Genomic DNA, 18455 nt, shown 5'->3' on the forward strand with positions numbered 1-18455 from the left:
TCACGGCCCCCTGACCTGCCAGAGCCGCTTGCAGCTGCGACCGTAGTAGTTACGCCGCTGCCTCACACACACACATACTACAGATATCACACACACACTACAGATATCACACACACACACATCATACTACAGATATCACACACACACACACACATCAGTTATTACACACACTACAGATATCACACACACATCATATTACAGATATCACACACATACTACAGTTATCACACACACACACTACAGATATCACACACACACACAGACATACTACAGATATCACACACACACACAGACATACTACAGATATCACACACACACACACATCATACTACAGATATCACACACACACACTACAGATAACACACACACACACTACAGATATCACACACACACACACACACACATACACACACTACAGATATCACACACACACACATACACACACTACAGATATCACACACACACACACATCATACTACAGATATCACACACATACTACAGTTATCACACACACACTACAGATACCACACACACACACACACACACACACACCAGAGATACCAGCTCATATACACAACTCACAATCTCCTCTCTGGTACAGGGGTGGCTGATGTAAACCGGCTGCAGCTCCTCAGCTTCTCCTGACTAAGGCTAGTTTCACACTAGCGTCGGGAACAACCCGTCGCTGTGCGTCGGGCCGACGTTCCCGACGCTAGTGTGGTCTCCGCCGCACAACGGGGGCAGCGGATGCATTTTTCCCACGCATCCGCTGCCCCATTGTGAGGTGCGGGGAAGTGCGGGGAGGTGGGGGCGGAGTTCCGGCCGCGCATGCGCGGTCGGAAAAAGTGGACCGTCGGGAGCAAAAAACGTTACATGTAAGGTTTTTTTCTCCCGACGGTCCACTACCACACGCCCAAGCGTCGCAAAACGGACACGACGTTTGGCAATGCGTCGCAAATGCGTCGCTAATGTTAGTCTATGACGAAAAAACGTATCCAGCAAGAACTTTTGCTGGATGCGTATTTTCGGCAAAACGACGCATTTGCGACGTATTGCAGTTAACGCTAGTGTGAAACTAGCCTAAAGCGGCTCTGTCCCGCACCTCCCCCCTGCTCTCGCCTTCTGTCCCGGGGTTATTTTGGCTTTCTCTTAAAGGGAACCTGTCACCCCGTTTTTTCCGTATGAGATAAAAATACTGTTAAATAGGGCCTGAGCTGTGCATTGCAATAGTGTATTTTGTGGACCCCGATTCCCCACCTATGCTGCCGAAATACGTTACCAAAGTAGTCGTTTTCGCCTGTCAATCAGGCTGGTCTGGTCAGATGGGCGTGGTGTCTTCCCCCAGATCTTGCTTAGTTTTCCGTTGGTGGCGTAGTGGTGTGCGCATGCCCAAGGTCCCGAATCCACTGCACAGGGGAGTGAAAATAGCGTGATGTGCGACATTTCATTGGTGATCGGTGGGGGCGGCCATCTTCCTTTGGCCGCGCGTGCGCAGAAGCGGCGCTCTGCTGGCCGCGGCTTCAGGAAAATGGCCGCAGGATGCCGCGCGTGCCCAGATGGAGATCGCGGCGGCCATTTTCCTGAAGCAGAGATGCGACACCTCGTACACACCCGACTCCGCTCCGTACACCCCCGACTCCGCTCCGTACACCTCGTACACACACGGCTCCGCTCCGTACACCTCGTACACACACGGCTCCGCTCCGTACACCTCGTACACACACGGCTCCGCTCCGTACACCTCGTACACACACGGCTCCGCTCCATACACCTCGTACACACACGGCTCCGCTCCGTACACCTCGTACACACACGGCTCCGCTCCGTACACCTCGTACACACCCGGCTCCGCTCCGTACACCTCGTACACACCCGGCTCCGCTCCGTACACCTCGTACACACCCGGCTCCGCTCCGTACACCTCGTACACACCCGGCTCCGCTCCGTACACCTCGTACACACCCAGCTCCGCTCCGTACACCTCGTACACACCCGGCTCCGCTCCGTACACCTCGTACACACCCAGCTCCGCTCCGTACACCTCGTACACACCCGGCTCCGCTCCGTACACCTCGTACACACCCGGCTCCGCTCCGTACACCTCGTACACACCCGGCTCCGCTCCGTACACCTCGTACACACCCGGCTCTGCTACATTCACCCAAACCCCTCCTGACCTCACACAAAAGCTTACCCTCCTCCAGCATGATGACAAACAGCACTGCACTACTGTCCTGCACTACACGGAAGCCCTTGATCATGTGACTCCAACTCCTCCCCTCCTGTGACCTCAGCACAGGTCCTGTGCGCACAGAGCAGTGGCAGCTATAGTAGTGGTGTGCGGCTCTCTGCGGTGGAGGGGCCCTGCTGCGGGTCAAGTGCAGTCCCACCCGTGATCGCGAGTGCACGCGCAGCAGGGCCTGTAAGGAAGAATTATTTAAAGGGCCGGCGGCCCATTTTGTAGCTTAGAGTTCTTAGGAGCCCGCCCAGTCTGCTGGACTGGGTGGGCCCCTAAGCACTGCGGGCCCCGTCGCAATTGCGACCCCTGCGACCGCGGTAGTTACGCCCCTGCTCAGAGGTGAATGGGGTTAACAGCATCTATAATATAACGCTGGGAGCGTCACTCTGTCCGAAGCCTTTATAAACTGCGCAGGCGTGACGCTCCTAGCGTTATATTATAACCAGTGCCAGAAAAAAAAATAAAAATGGCGCCGGAGAGCGCGGACTGCCGGGAGCAGGGGGACATTTATGATCCGTGGAGACACCGTGGACATGATTGCGCCCTGATGATGCTGTGGCAGTTCATGCCACAGCAATTTGTTACTTACGCCACCTGATTCCTTTCCGCCGCCATTTTCTGGGTCCTCCTGCTGCCGGGATCGGCGCTTGCGCAGTCCGCGCTTTCCGGCGCCATTTTCTTGAAGACACAATGCAGTATGTCTTCAAGAATATGGCGCCGGAAAGCGCGGACTGCGCAGGCGCCGATTCCGGCAGCAGGAGGACCAAGAAAATGGTGGCGGAAAGGAATCAGGTAGCGTGTGCACAGGATCCCGCCCTCATTACGCTGTGGCACTTCATGCCACAGCGATTTCTTACTTAGGCCCCCTGACTCCGGGCCATGAATGTCTCCCTTCTCCCGGAATCGGCGCATGTGCAATGCGCGCTTTCCGGCGCCATTTTCTTGGATACCTCAGTGTGTCTTCAAGAAAATGGCACCGGAAAGAGCAGACTGCGCAGGCGCCGATTCCTAGAGCAGCAGTCCGCACCTTTCGCCGCATACAGGGCATATAATCCAATGGAGCATCTTATGGGGGCCATCAACCATAATGGAGCAGCATACAGGGCATATAATCCTATGGAGCATCTTATGGGGGCCAACAACCTTTATGGAGCAGCGTATGGGGCATATGGATGGGAGCAGCAAATTACAAAATGGTGGCGCAGGATGGGAGCAGCACATGACAGAATAGAGCAGCACATGACAGAATAGGGCAGCACATGACAGAACGGGGGTGTAGGATGGCAGCAGCACATGACAGAACGGGGGCGCAGGATGGGAACAGCACATGACAGGATGGGGGTGCAGGATGGGAGCAGCAAATGACAGAATGGGGGCGCAGGATGGGTGCAGCACATGTCAGAATGGGGGCGCATGATGGGAGCAGCACATGACAGAATGGGGCCGCAGGATGGTAGCAGCACATGACAGAACTGGGGCGTAGGATGGGAGCCGTACATGACAGAACGGGGGGGGTAGGATGGGAGCAGCACATTACAGAACGGGGGAGAAGGATGGCAGCAGCACACGACAGGATGGGGGCACAAGATAGGAGCAGCACATGGCAGGATAAGGGCGCAGGATGGGAGCAGCACATGACAGGATGGGGGAGCAGGATGAGAGCGGCACATGAAAGGATGGGGCGCAGGATGGGAGCAGCACATAACCAAAATGGAGGCGCAGGATGGGAGCAGCACATGACAACATGGGGGTGCAGAATAGGAGCACCACATGACAGCATGGGGGCGCAGGATGGGAGCACATGACAGGATAAGGGCTCAGGAAGATAGTAGCACATAACAGGATGGGGGCGCATGATGGTAGCAGCACATGACAGGATTATGGTGGAGTATGGGAGCACCACATGACAGGATTGGGGTACAGGATGGGAGCATGTGACAGGATAAGTGCTCTGGAAGACAGTAGCACATCACAAGATGGAGGCACATAAAACAGGATGGGGGCTGCACGTGACAGGATGGGGGCGCAAGATGGTAGCAGCACATGACAAGATTAGGGCGCAGGATGGAAGCAACACATACCAGGATGGAGGCCATATACCAATATAAATGCTCGCCACCCGGGCGTAGAACGGGTTCAATAGCTAGTTTCTTATATATTGCAGATTAACAAATGCCAGCAGGTCATTTTAACTCTTTTTCATAATGTAAGTGATACCAGGAAACCGATATTAGACAATATTCTGTCTGGTTCTGTCTAATGCATATGCTCAAATCTTGCAATAAGCGATGAATCTATACAGTATGTTACCATTAACAAGTACAGCCATTTATTGCTAATGATTTGCTTAGGACATGGAGCGTTTTCAGATTGTACTATGTTGTTAACTGGGTTACGCATAATTCCTTTATTTTTAAGATATGTTTGCTTTGCCTGCTGGTAGTGCTCCAAGTTTAGTGCTCAAATTACTCATAGTTGGAAATGCTATCTCTGGTATCCTCACTGATTCTGAGAATAAATGAGCTATTTTAGTGCTTTTTCCACATTTATTGCTTTCCCTGTACAGTGGTTCTTCCATTAAATAAGGCTGTTCTGAAGTTCAGTCAATATAGTGGATTAAATCACTGATGTTTTTTTTAGGAAAATGCAGTTCAGACTTCTTGAAAGGATACTTTTTTGGGAGACAAAAGTGAGGAAAAACCTAGGACGGTCATAGAGTCTATTCTCTGGATCTGCATGTAGACAGTAATCCTTGAGACACATGAATGCATGAAATAGCAGGACAATTGTAGTAAAGATTAGTCACAAAATGTCTTTGATTTTAGAATAATGTAAGAAAAAAGTGGTTTCTCTTTTAGAGCATATGGAGGTAGTTGGAGTGTGTGAGCGGGGAGTATATTTCCCAGTTGGGTCGCCCTTTGTACTGCTGCATTCAGAAAGGTTTAGTTCTGCTTAAAATGATAAGTACACTATATACCGTAAATGTCCAGTATTCTTTAGCATTCTGCTCACTTAAAGAGAGCCTGTCTGCATGATTTTGTTATATAAAGTAAACTCATGGCTGTAATGGCGCTGTAATACTAATTAAATTAATACCTTTGATTAAGAAATCCGCTTTGTTGTTCTTCTTTAATCACCATTTGAAGTTTTCTGCTAATTAGATTTTGGTGCACAGGGGCCGGACTGTGCACTGGGTCTTCTCCTCCCTTTCTGATTTCCCGGGCCCGCCGCCTGCCTACATTTTTTGTTCGAGATCTATGTTTGCTCATGTGCACTTCCATGTTGACTAACATTGGTCAGTGGGCTGCCCATATGTGATCCATTGCATACCTAGACACCCATTGACTGAAAATATGGTCATCCAAGTCTGACCTAAAGTGGGTCACATATAAAGCGCGCTCTGTGGACTCTGATGAAAATTAAGTCAGGCGCAAGATACAGTAACACAGGGCTTTGATGGTTAAATCTACAGCTGTGGGAACATTGCAATTCCTCCTTGCAGTTGTTTCTGACTACTGTGCTCCAGTCACAACATTATACAGACAGGCTTGCTAATAACTGTTATTAGATCCCATGTTTGAAGAAACACTGATTTTGAGGTAACACCAAGAACACTTAAGGGCCCATTCATCAAGCTATTTTCACCGGAATTTTAATCTAAAACTGCTTGAAATGTCGCAAGTTTTTGCTCATTTCAAAACTACACAAAATGTAGAAACTTTTGGGCATTTGTGCACCAACCACAGACATCTCCGCCAACTTTTTGAAAAGTGTTTGGTGCTTGGGTGGAACCAGATGTGCCAAGAGCACTGACAAATTAATTATAATTTATGCCACAAAAATTACGTAAATTATGAAATGTATGCCAGTCTTCAATCGGAGTACATTTCTTACAGTAGCATGTGGCAGCTAAAAGATGTGCCAGAAATATTAGAGGCGCATGTCTCTCTGCAATGATTTTGTGTTCTCCACAAAAATGTACCTCTTGTTTTGCACTAATAAGGGGCAAACACCCAGAAACACATGTCAGAAAATGGAGTTGCGGGTTTGGTTTCTTATCCTTAGGGTGGGAAGAATAGTTGTATTGCAGCTACTATAGATGTATGGAGTCCTTTAGAAGCAGGCATAGAAAGCACAGGGACAAGTCCATGGGTTTATACTCAAGACTGACAGACATGGAATGAGGAAGGCGGAGAAGAAAGCAGGAAGACAATGTGCACCTTATGAATGGTTATCTATGAAATTATTCTACATAGAATGGAAAGGAATTTGTGCCGCGTACCTCATTTGTTTCAGAGGTACTGGTTATATATAGAGCTTTACACGCCATTTTATATTTTATAGGGGCATAATTTACAAAAATGTTAAATAACTTGGTAAATACATTGCATTAACTCATCAGAACTGGTTTTGTGCAGAAATAGGGTAATGTTACATTTTGGCTTGGAAGACTGCAGAATTTAAATGCAGTCTTGGGGTACTAAAGCTAGAAAGGTAAGAGGTGCTTAGAATTTTAGAACTGGTCAAACATTTGCTTTAATAGTTAAATTTTTAGGGAGTTGTCCCAAGCTGAAAAATAACATTTCTCTGTTTAATCATGCAAAACACATTTTTTAAAATTTGATATCACTTGCAAAAAGTTTTTCCTAGTTTTCATATGGGTGTATAATTATTATTGAACATTTTTATAGCGCCATTTATTCCATGGCGCTTTACATGTGAAAAGGGGGCAAATATAGACAAATACAACTAAACATGAGCAAAAAGAAGACACACAGGTACATAAGGAGGGAGGACCCTGCCCACGAGGGCTCACAGTCTGCAGGAGATGGGTAAGGATACACTAGGAGAGGGTGGAGCTGGTTTTGCGGCGGTCCACTAGGTTGAGGATCACTGCAGGCTGTAGGCTTGTCAGAAGAGGTGAGTCTTCAGGTTCTTTTTGAAGGTTTCTATGGTAGGTGAGAGTCTTATGTGTTGTGGTAGAGAGTTCCAGAGTACGGGGGAAGCACGGGAGAAGTCTTGGATGCGGTTGTTGGAAGAAGAGATGAGAGGGGAGTAGAGAAGGAGGTCTTGAGAGGATCAGAGGTTGCGTGTAGGTAAGTACCGGGAGACCATGTCACAGATGTATGGAGGAGACAGGTTGTGGATGGCTTTGTATGTCACTGTAAGGGTTTTGAACTGGAGTCTCTGGGTGATATGAAGCCAGTGAAGGGCTTGGCATAGGGAAGAGACTGGGGAATAGCGGGGAGATAGGTAGATTAGTCGGGCAGCAGAGTTTAGGATGGATTGGAGTGGTGCCAGAGGGCGAGAGGGGAGGCCGGAGAGTAGGAGGTTGCAGTAGTCAAGGCGGGAGATGATAAGGGCATGCACTAGTGTTTTTATGGTGTCGCGGTCAAGGAATGCGCGTATCTGGTAGATATTTTTGAGTTTGAGACAGCAGGAGGAGGCAAGGGCTTGGATATGTGGCTTGAAAGAGAGGGCAGAGTCGGGGATCACCCCGAGGCACCGGGGCGTATGGGACTGGGGAAAGTGAGCAGCCATTGACATTGATGGATAGGTCTGGTGGAGGGGTAGAGTGAGATGGGGGAAAGATGATGAATTCTGTTTTGTCCATGTTCAGTTTTAGAAAGCGAGCAGAAAAGAAGGCCGAGATAGCAGACAGACAGGTCCGGTCCGGTCAGGTCCGGATAGGTAGGTCTGCGTGTCATCGGTGTAGAGATGGTACTGCATACCGTGGGATTCTATGAGCTGTCCTAGGCCGAAGATGTAGAGTTGTATAAGTGTTATTGTGCCCTTGATACTCTCTTAGAACATCCATGGATGCTCAGTGCAGGTCACACTTGGCCATACGTCATAAGTGGTCACACGTGAGCATAGCCCAAACCCACCACCTGGATCCTTCTTTATACAGGCAGCGGTGATTCCTGCTGTTGTTCAGACCAGTCAATGATTATTATACGTGCAGTAGAAGTAGCATTTTCTTACCAGCACTAAATACGTTAAGGTGTTGTCCAGCCATCTACTGTTAACCTACCCATAGGAATCAATTAGAAAACAATGTTCATGTATTTAGATCTTGCCTTTACATATTTGTTATAGGGCACCCTGTTTGATCTCACCCAATACATTTAAGAAATTAGTCCAGATATCTAGTATTAATGACCTAATCTTAGGATAGGGATAGATTGGTTCGACACTCGGTACCCCCACTGATCTGATGTAATTAGCTCCAGCGGCGGACGGATGTCAACATTCTCTTAAAAAAGGAGTTGATGCGCAGTTCTCGGCAGCACAGTCAAATGTGCTGTACAGCTTTGTTCAGTGTTTACATCAGGCCACAAGTGGAGCTAATAACAGCTGATCGTGGGGGTGCTGGGACTCGGACTACCCACCCATCTTGACCTATTCCATGGATAGGTCATCAGTATTAATTTTCCAGACAAACTCTTTACATGCATTGAGTGGGATGCAATGAACACCTGGGGGTGCTATAACATGTAATGGCAAGATCTAGACACAGTAGCATTGTTTTCTAAATTATATCAGTTGACAACTACGATCTAATAGTGATATAAGCCAATTAACAGTCTTTATCATGTTTTGATTTGGTAATTATCACATCTAGTACAGCCCCTTTTAACTATTAATGCCTATTAGTTTCACCACAGGGTGCACTGATTTTACCTCCGGCTTTCTATACTTCAATGGAAAGCCATCAATGAGAGTCCTGAAGGCGAGCACAAGGTGCATCCATTAGTGAAGCATCAGCCATTCACATTTACATTGACAGGCTTTTATAGGAAAGAATGCAGACAAAGCAGATCTGAATCTAATGCACTCTGTTTCTAAATGCAAAGGAAAACTGACTGTACTGCGTCTCTAAAGCTGGTGATGCCCAGGAAATCCCTGTAGATAAAATATGTTTAATGCAATTTACGGTATGTAGCACAGCTTTTCATACAAAAAATGTCAGTTGTTTTTTTTTATTTTGATGGGAGATATTTGTCCATTTGACCCATTTACCATTTTCTCCTACACTTTGTCACTGCTCGGGATACTGACATGTTGTTGTCACTTTTGTAACTAGGCCATCACAAGATATCAGTTTGGAGGAATTTGATGATGAAGATTTATCAGAAATTACAGATGACTGCGGAATTGGACTGAACTATGACTCAGACCACTGTGACAAGGTAATGCAATGAGATAGTAATAGTGCATAAAAACAAGTCAAACAATGTCAATCACATAGCCGATTAGGACAAGAGGGTACCAGGAAGCATCTCGCAGTAGGTAACCTGGACCATCCACATTATTGCTGCTGCTATCATTGATATCAGGGTAGTACTACAAGCACATGTGCTAAGATGGGTTGCACCTTTGGATAAGGGGTGAGGGTGGCCCTGTCCTCAAAATAAAAAGTGATTTGCAGCTTCCATCAGCTCTTTCTGTCTGACTTTTCTATATAAAGACTTGCCGAACCTCTATTAGTTATCTGCTTACATTTCTTAAAGGGAATCTGTCAATAGATGTTTACTATGTAACCTGAGGACACTATGAGGTATGGGTTAAAACACAGCTTTCAGTATTATGTTACATGTCAAGCTGGATGCTGTTGTTTATTTACAATGAGGGTTTCATCACCTGGGGATTATCATTGCCCAGACTAGGGAAGCATGTGAGCACTGGTCCGACTCCGCCCCTTCCTGTGATAAACAACTCACTGTCAATAGACAATGTGAATACAAAACCTGGTGTGGGCCGGGCTAGCTTTCTCGGCTCTGCTGCACTGCTAAATCTAAGAACTCTGTGTCAGAACCGCTGTGCCCACTAAACTAAGTAATACATGAATTGGATTCAGCACCTCTTTGCCTACATCATGTTGCTCTCAGATAAGTTAGCAACAATCTGGTGACAGATTCCCTTTAAGGAGTTTGTCCCGACATGAATAATAATTAAAATTTGTAAGTATTTGTAAAACAATCAGCTTTGCAAGATTAATCTTATTCAATAAACTCACCGTTCACCAGAATAAAGGACCTTTCATTTTAATGTTTAATATTTGTTGCATAGAACACCGACCACTGCTGTAGTCTATCAGCTTGGCCAAGCATGCACAGTGCTTATCTTTTTATTAAATCACTAAATACAATGATCTTAAACTGGCTGGATCCTTTGAGGAGACAATCAAACCAGGATAAGAGTCTGGTGCTGCTGCTGTAGCATCTGAGTTTATGCAGTTTGTACACTATGTCGCTGGTCCAAACTGTCAATCTTCAGGAATAGCTTGGCCCTCCCATGCAAACAGAAAGCCTTGTGGCTGGGAAGTGGTACATTCTTGAAGATGCCAGTGCAGTGAATATTAATTTCTCTTTAGCAGCGGGCACATGCTTTAGCCGTAGCAGCCGGCTCTTGCCTCCTGTGACCTGCTGCTCCCCCGCCATCTTCTGGGACAATAACTTGTGAGGGGGGCGCTTTCAGCACAAAAAAATGTGCTGAAAATCTCGGCTTATACACGAGTATATACGGTAATATACATTTCTTTTTTCCTGTTTAACAAGTGATTAGGTTCTTTGTTCATCCATCTTGGTGTCTTTAACCCCTTCCCGACCCATGACGCCTATGTGGCGTCATGGAATGATCGCATCCCTGCAGATCGGGTGAAAGGGTTAATTCCTATTTTACCCGATCTGCAGGGAGAGGGGGAGTTGTACTTCAGCCTAGGGGGGGGTGGCTTTGCCCCCACGTGGCTACGATCGCTCTGATTGGCTGTTGAAAGTGCAAGAGCCAATCAGAGCAATTTGCAATATTTCACCTATGAAAATGGTGAAATATTGCAATCCAGCCATGGCCGATGCTGCAATAGCATCTGCCATGGCTGGAAATCATGTTCTGGCCCCCCCACCGCCCCCGATCTCCTCCCCAGTCCTCCGTTCTGTCCGGTACCCCCCTCCGTCCCCTGTTCGCTCCCCCGTGCTCCTGTCCGCTCCCCCGTGCTCCTGTCCGCTCCCCCCGTCCTCCGATCCCCCCCCCTGTGCTCCGATCCACCCCCCCACCATCCCCTCATACTTACCGATCCTCCCGAAGTCGGTCCGTCTTCTCCCTGGGCGCCGCCATCTTCCAAGATGGCGGGCGCATGCTCAGTGCGCCCAAAGAATCTGCCGGCTGGCAGATTCGTTACAAGTACATTTTGATCGCTGTGGTAGGTTCTACCACAGCGATCAAAATAAAAAAATAATAAATAAACCCCCCCCCTTTATCACCCCCATAGGTAGGGACAATAATAAAATAAAGAAAATATTTTTTTTTCTTTTTCCACTAGGGTTAGGGTTAGAACTAGGGTTAGAACTAGGGGTAGGGTTAGGGGTAGGGTTAGGGTTACGGGTAGGGTTAGGGTTAGGGGTAGGGTTATGGCATGTGCACACAGAGCGGATCGGCCGCGGATCCGCAGCGGATCGGCAGCGGATCCGCAGCGGATCGGCAGCGGATCCGCAGCGGATCGGCCGCGGATCCGCAGCGGATCGGCTGCGGATCCGCAGCGGATCGGCAGCGGATCCGCAGCGGATCGGCAGCGGATCGGCAGCGGATCGGCCGTGGATCGGCAGTGGATCGGCCGCGGATCGGCCGCGGATCCTCAGCGGATCGGCAGCGGATCGGCCGCGGATCCGCAGCGGATCGGCCGCGGATCGGCAGCGGATCGGCCGCGGATCGGCCGCGGATCTGCAGCGGATCCACAGCGGATCGGCAGCGTATCCGCAGCGGATTGGCCGCGGATCTGCAGCGGATTGGCAGCGGATTGGCCGCGGATCCGCAGTGGATTGGCAGCGGATTGGCCGCGGATCCGCAGCAGATTGGCCGCTGCGAATTCGAAGCAGTTTTCCATCAGGTTTACAGTACCATGTACACCTAAGGAAAACCAAATCCGCTGTGCCCATGGTGCGGAAAATTCCGTGCAGAAACACTGCATTGTATTTTCCGCAGCATGTCAATTCTTTGTGCGGATTCCGCAGCGTTTTACACCTGTTCCTCAATAGGAATCCGCAGGTGAAATCCGCACAAAAAAACACTGGAAATCTGCTGTAAATCCGCAGGCAAAACGCAGTGTCTTTTACCTGCAGATTTTTCAAAAATCGTGCGGAAAAATCTCACACGAATCCGCAACGTGGGCACATAGCCTTAGGGTTAGGGTTGGAATTAGGGCTAGGGTTTGAAATAGGGTTAAGATTAGGCTTGTGGTTAGGGTTACGGATAGGGTTAGGGGTGTGTTGGGGTTACAGTTGTGGTTAGGGTTGGGATTAGGGTTACGGTTGGGATTAGGGTTAGGATTAGGGTTGGAATTAGGGTTACGGTTGTGTTGCGGTTAGGGTTGTGGTTAGGGGTGTGTTGGGGTTAGGGTTGTGATTAGGGTTATGGCTACAGTTGCGATTAGGATTAGGGGTGTGTTGGGGTTAGTGTTGAAGTTAGAATTGAGGGGTTTCCACTGTTTAGGCACATCAGGGGTCTCCAAACGCAACATGGCGCCACCATTGATTCCAGCCAATCTTGCGTTCAAAAAGTCAAATGGTGCTCCCGCCCTTCCAAGCCCCGACGTGCGCCCAAACAGTGGTTTACCCCCACATTTGGGGTACCAGCGTACTCAGGACAAACTGGGCAACAACTGTTGGGGTCCAATTTCTCCTGTTACCCTTGCAAAAATAAAAAATTACTTGCTAAAACATAATTTTTGAGGAAAGAACAATTATTTTTTATTTTCACGGCTCTTCGTTATAAACTTCTGTGAAGCACTTGGGGGTTGAAAGTGCTCACCACACATCTAGATAAGTTCCTTCGGGGGTCTAGTTTCCAAAATGGGGTCACTTGTGGGGTGTTTCTATTGTTTAGGCACATCAGGGGCTCTGCAAATGCAATGTGACGCCCGCAGACCATTCCATCAAAGTCTGCATTTCAAATGTCACTACTTCCCTTCCGAGCCCTGACGTGTGCCCAAACAGTGGTTTACCCCCACATATGGGGTATCAGCGTACTCACAACAAACTGGGCAACAAATATTGGGGTCCAAATTCTCCTGTTACCCTTGTGAAAATAAAAAATTGCTTGCTAAAACATCTTTTTTGAGGAAAGAAAAATGATTTTTTATTTTCACGGCTCTGCGTTGTAAACTTCTGTGAAGCACTTGGGGGTTCAAAGTGCTCACCACACATCTAGATAAGTTCCCTTGGGGGTCTAGTTTCCAAAATGGAGTCACTTGTGGGGAGTTCCTACTGTTTAGGCACATCAGGGACTCTGCAAATGCAACCTGATGCCCGCAGAGCATTCCATCAAAGTCTGCATTTCAAAACGTCACTACTTCCCTTCCGAACCCCGACGTGTGCCAAAACAGTGGTTTACCCCCACATATGGGGTATCAGCGTACTCAGGAGAAACTGGACAACAACTTTTGGGGTCCAATTTCTCCTGTTACCCTTGCAAAAATAAAAAAATTCTGGGCTAAAAAAATATTTTTGAGGAAAGGAAACACATTTTTTATTTTCACGGCTCTGCGTTATAAACTTCTGTGAAGCACTTGGGGGTTCAAAGTGCTCACTACACATCTAGATAAGTTCCCTTTGGGGTCTAGTTTCCAAAATGGAGTCAATTGTGGGGAGTTCCTACTGTTTAGGCACATCAGGGGCTCTGCAAACGCAACCTGACGCCCGCAGAGCATTCCATCAAAGTCTGCATTTCAAAACGTCACTACTTCCCTTCCGAACCCCGACGTGTGCCAAAACAGTGGTTTACCCCCACATATGGGGTATCAGCGTACTCAGGAGAAACTGGACAACAACTTTTGGGGTCCAATTTCTCCTGTTACCCTTGGGAAAATAAAAAATTGTGGGCTAAAAAATCATATTTGAGAAAAGAAAAATTATTTTTTATTTTCATGGCTCTGCGTTATAAACTTCTGTGAAGCACTTGGGGGTTCAAAGTGCTCACCACACATCTAGATTAGTTCCTTGGGAGGTCTAGTTTCCAAAATGGGGTCACTTGTGCGGGAGCTCCAATGTTTAGGCACACAGGGGCTCTCCAAACGCGACATGGTGTCCGCTAATGATTGGAGCTAATTTTCCATTCAAAAAGCCAAATGGCGTGCCTTCCCTTCCGAGCCCTGCTGTGCGCCCAAACAGTGGTTTACCCCCACATATGGGGTATTATCGTACTCAGGACAAACTGGACAACAACATTTGGGGTCCAATTTCTCCTATTACCCTTGGGAAAATAAAAAATTCTGGGCTAAAAATCATTTTTGAGGAAAGAAAAATTATTTTTTTATTTTCACGGCTCTGCGTTATAAACTTCTGTGAAGCACCTGGGGGTTATAAGTGCTCACTATGCATCTAGATAAGTTCCTTGGGGGGTCTAGTTTCCAAAATGGGGTCACTTGTAGGGGAGCTCCAATGTTTAGGCACACAGGGGCTCTCCAAACGCGACATAGTGTCTGCTAACGATTGGAGCTAATTTTCCATTCAAAAAGTCAAATGGCACGCCTCCCCTTCCGAGCCTTGCCGTGCACCCAAACAGTGGTTTACCCCCACATATGAGGTATCGGCATACTCAGGAGAAATTGCCCAACAAATTTTAGGATCCATTTTATCCTGTTGCCCATGTGAAAATGAAAGAATTGAGGCTAAAAGAAATTTTGTGTGAAAAAAAAGTACTTTTTCATTTTTGCGGATCAATTTGTGAAGCACCTGGGGGTTTAAAGTGCTCACTATGCCTCTAGATGAGTTCCTTGGGGGGTCTAGTTTCCAAAATGGGGTCACTTGTGGAGGAGGTCCAATGTTTAGGCACACAGGGGCTTTCCAAACGCGACATGGTGTCCGCTAACGATGGAGATAAATTTTCATTCAAAAAGTCAAATGGCGCTCCTTCCCTTCTGAGCCTTACCATGTGCCCAAACAGTGGTTTACCCCCACATGTGAGGTATTGGTGTACTCAGGAGAAATTGCCCAACAAAATTTAGGATCCATTTTATCCTGTTGCCCATGTGAAAATGAAAAAATTGAGGCTAAAATAATTTTTTTGTGAAAAAAAAGTACTTTTTGATTTTTACGGATCAATTTGTGAAGCACCTGGGGGTTTAAAGTGCTCACTATGCTTCTAGATAAGTTCCTTGGGGGGTCTAGTTTCCAAAATGTGGTCACTTGTGGGGGAGCTCCAATGTTTAGGCACACGGGGGCTCTCCAAATGCGACATGGTGTCCGCTAAAGATTGGAGCCAATTTTTCATTCAAAAAGTCAAATGGCGCTCCTTCCCTTCCGAGCCCTGCCGTGCGCCCAAACAGTGGTTTACCCCCACATATGAGGTATCAGCGTACTCAGGACAAATTGGACAACAACGCTCGTGGTCCAGTTTCTCCTTTTACCCTTGGGAAAATAAAAAATTGTTGCTAAAAGATCATTTTTGTGACTAAAAAGTTAAATGTTAATTTTTTCCTTCCATGTTGCTTCTGCTGCTGTGAAACACCTGAAGGGTTAATAAACTTCTTGAATGTGGTTTTGAGCACCTTGAGGGGTGCAGTTTTTAGAATGGTGTCACTTTTGGGTATTTTCAGCCATATAGAACCCTCAAACTGACTTCAAATGTGAGGTGGTCCCTAAAAAAAATGGTTTTGTAAATTTTGTTGTAAAAATGAGAAATCACTGGTCAAATTTTAACCCTTATAACTTCCTAGGAAAAAAAAAATTTGTTTCCAAAATTGTGCTGATGTAAAGTAGACATGTGGGAAATGTTATTTATTAACTATTTTGTGTCACATAACTCTCTGGTTTAACAGAATAAAAATTCAAAATGTGAAAATTGCGAAATTTTCAAAATTTTTGCCAAATTTCCGTTTTTTTCACAAATAAACTCAGAAATTATCGACCTAAATTTACCACTAACATGAAGCCCAATATGTCACGAAAAAAAAATCTCAGAATCGCTAGGATCCGTTGAAGCGTTCCTGAGTTATTACCTCATAAAGGGACACTGGTCAGAATTGCAAAAAACGGCAAGGTCATGAAGGGGACGCTTCCAATACTTCCTTTTTGGGATTTTTACCGATTGTGCAGTGAGAATTTCATTTAGCAAAAATCTCCCATCTTTCTTGGACATTTCTGTCTTTTAGCACATCCAGCCACTGGACTTTTCCTACCCTCTTTCTGAGTCCATTAAAATATACTTTTCTGAATCCCAACCTTAAAGTTTGAGTCCTCACTGTCTTCCTCCTCTTCTAATCCAAAATTTTAGGATAATATGATTGCTACCTCATAAATTACCAGCCACCTTTACTTCCTCAACCATTTTCTTCCTGTTGGTAAGAATTTGGTCCAAGATTGCAGATCCTCTTGTTTTCCCTTGTACCTTTTGAAAGATAAAGTTCTAAGCAAGAGAAGATAATAATTTTCTGGACCCATTACTTTTGCCTGAGAGAGATTCCCAACAAATATCTGGATATCTCCCATGATCACTATGTTGTAATTTTTTGAGAACAGACATCTGATGTAAAAAGAGTTCATCCATATCTTCAGTCTGTCCAGGTGGCCTATAGTAAACACCTACAATAGTGTCCTTTTTGTTCTTCTCTCCTTGTATTCTTACCCAAACAGTTTATACAGAGCTACCAGTCTCTGAAGATTGGATCTCTGTGGAGATACACGTTTTCCTAACATAAAATGCAACACCTCCTTCCCTCTTGTTAATCCTGTTTCTAATACATAAGTTGTAGCCTTCAAGGTTCAAGACTTCAAGTTTATATAGGTAAGGGGATTGTTTATCAAGTTATGCTCTCTTGGTAGGGGTAAAATGATGGAGTGTTCAGGTACCATCGATTAAATAGGTCCCGCAGGACTCAGGGCTAATTCACACGTCAGTGATTTTCTCATACAGGAAAATCGATATGAGTGTCATCAGTGTTTGGTCAGTATGTCAGTTTTTACCATAAGGCTATGTTCACATGTTGAGTTTTTGCTGCACGTTTCTATGCAAATTAAAGGCTGCGTTTTACAGTGGCAACAAAAGCTATGAGATTTCAGATATCTCATGCACACACCTTGTTTTTTTTCCTGACTGAATTGGAAAACTATTGCATTTTTTTTATAAACTGCAGCATGTCACTTCTTTCAGCGTTTTTTCACCCATAGAAAGTAATAAGTGTTAAAATACAGGTATCAGGTTTTGCTGCAATTTTAGTGAAAAAAAGCAGGTACAGCAGTATGTGAAACCCATTTATTTTTGTGATTTTCCCAAGTTTAAACATAATGTCTTAAGGTACCGTCACACTAAACGATATCGCTAGCGATCCGTGACGTTGCAGCGTCCTGGCTAGCGATATCGTTGTGTTTGACACGCAGCAGCGATCAGGATCCTGCTGTGATATCGCTGGTCGTTGGTTAAAGTCCAGAACTTTATTTGGTCGTCAGATCGCCGTGTATCGTTGTGTTTGACAGCAAAAGTAACGATACCAGCTATGTTTTACAACGGTAACCAGGGTAAATATCGTGTTACTAAGCGCAGGGCCGCGCTTAGTAACCCGATGTTTACCCTGGTTACCAGTGTAAAATGTAAAAAAACAAATAGTACATACTCACCCTCTGATGTCTGTCACACGTCCCTCGCTGTCCGCTTCCTGCACTGACTGTGAGCTCTGGCCGCAAAATGAAAGTACAGCACAGCGGTGACGTCACCGCTCTGCTGTTAGGGCCGGAGCTCAGTCAGTGCAGGAAGCGGACCGCGAGGGACGTGTGACAGACATCAGAAGGTGAGTATGTAGTGTTTGTTTTTTTTACATTTTACACTGGTAACCAGGGTAAACATCGGGTTACTAAGCGCGGCCCTGCGCTTAGCAACCCGATGTTTACCCTGGTTACCCGGGGACCTCGGCATCGCTGGTCGCTGGAGAGCGGTCTGTGTGACAGCTCCCCAGCGACCAAACAGCGACGCTGCAGCGATCGGCATCGTTGTCTGTATTGCTGCAGCGTCGCTTAGTGTGACGGTACCTTTAGTCTCCTCACCTGACGATGGCAGTTAGGATTACTACTGTAGTTTAATTACATTAGTGATATGTGTGACACAAACATTGGCTCACGAAGGTGTAAAACTGAACCATACCTGACCAGCTCAAGGGCTGACCAAAGTGTGAAAGTAAACAGTGTCCTACGAAATCAGTGCTCTGCCGATGTATTGGGTAAACTATTCC

The 18455-nt window shown here is 46.4% G+C and overlaps 1 protein-coding gene across 2 annotated transcripts in view; it reads left to right on the top strand.

Annotated features, from left to right (window-relative positions):
- Positions 1–18455, top strand: part of MAPK8IP2 (mitogen-activated protein kinase 8 interacting protein 2) — a 112116-nt gene that overhangs the window by 42375 nt on the left and 51286 nt on the right. For both annotated transcript variants that reach the window (XM_077264295.1, XM_077264296.1), the window contains exon 2: positions 9327–9432. In XM_077264295.1, coding sequence (XP_077120410.1) covers positions 9327–9432 — 106 coding nt within the window. The remainder of the gene's footprint in view (positions 1–9326; positions 9433–18455) is intronic.

Source organism: Ranitomeya variabilis, chromosome 5, assembly GCF_051348905.1.
Source record: "Ranitomeya variabilis isolate aRanVar5 chromosome 5, aRanVar5.hap1, whole genome shotgun sequence".
NCBI lineage: Eukaryota > Metazoa > Chordata > Amphibia > Anura > Dendrobatidae > Ranitomeya > Ranitomeya variabilis.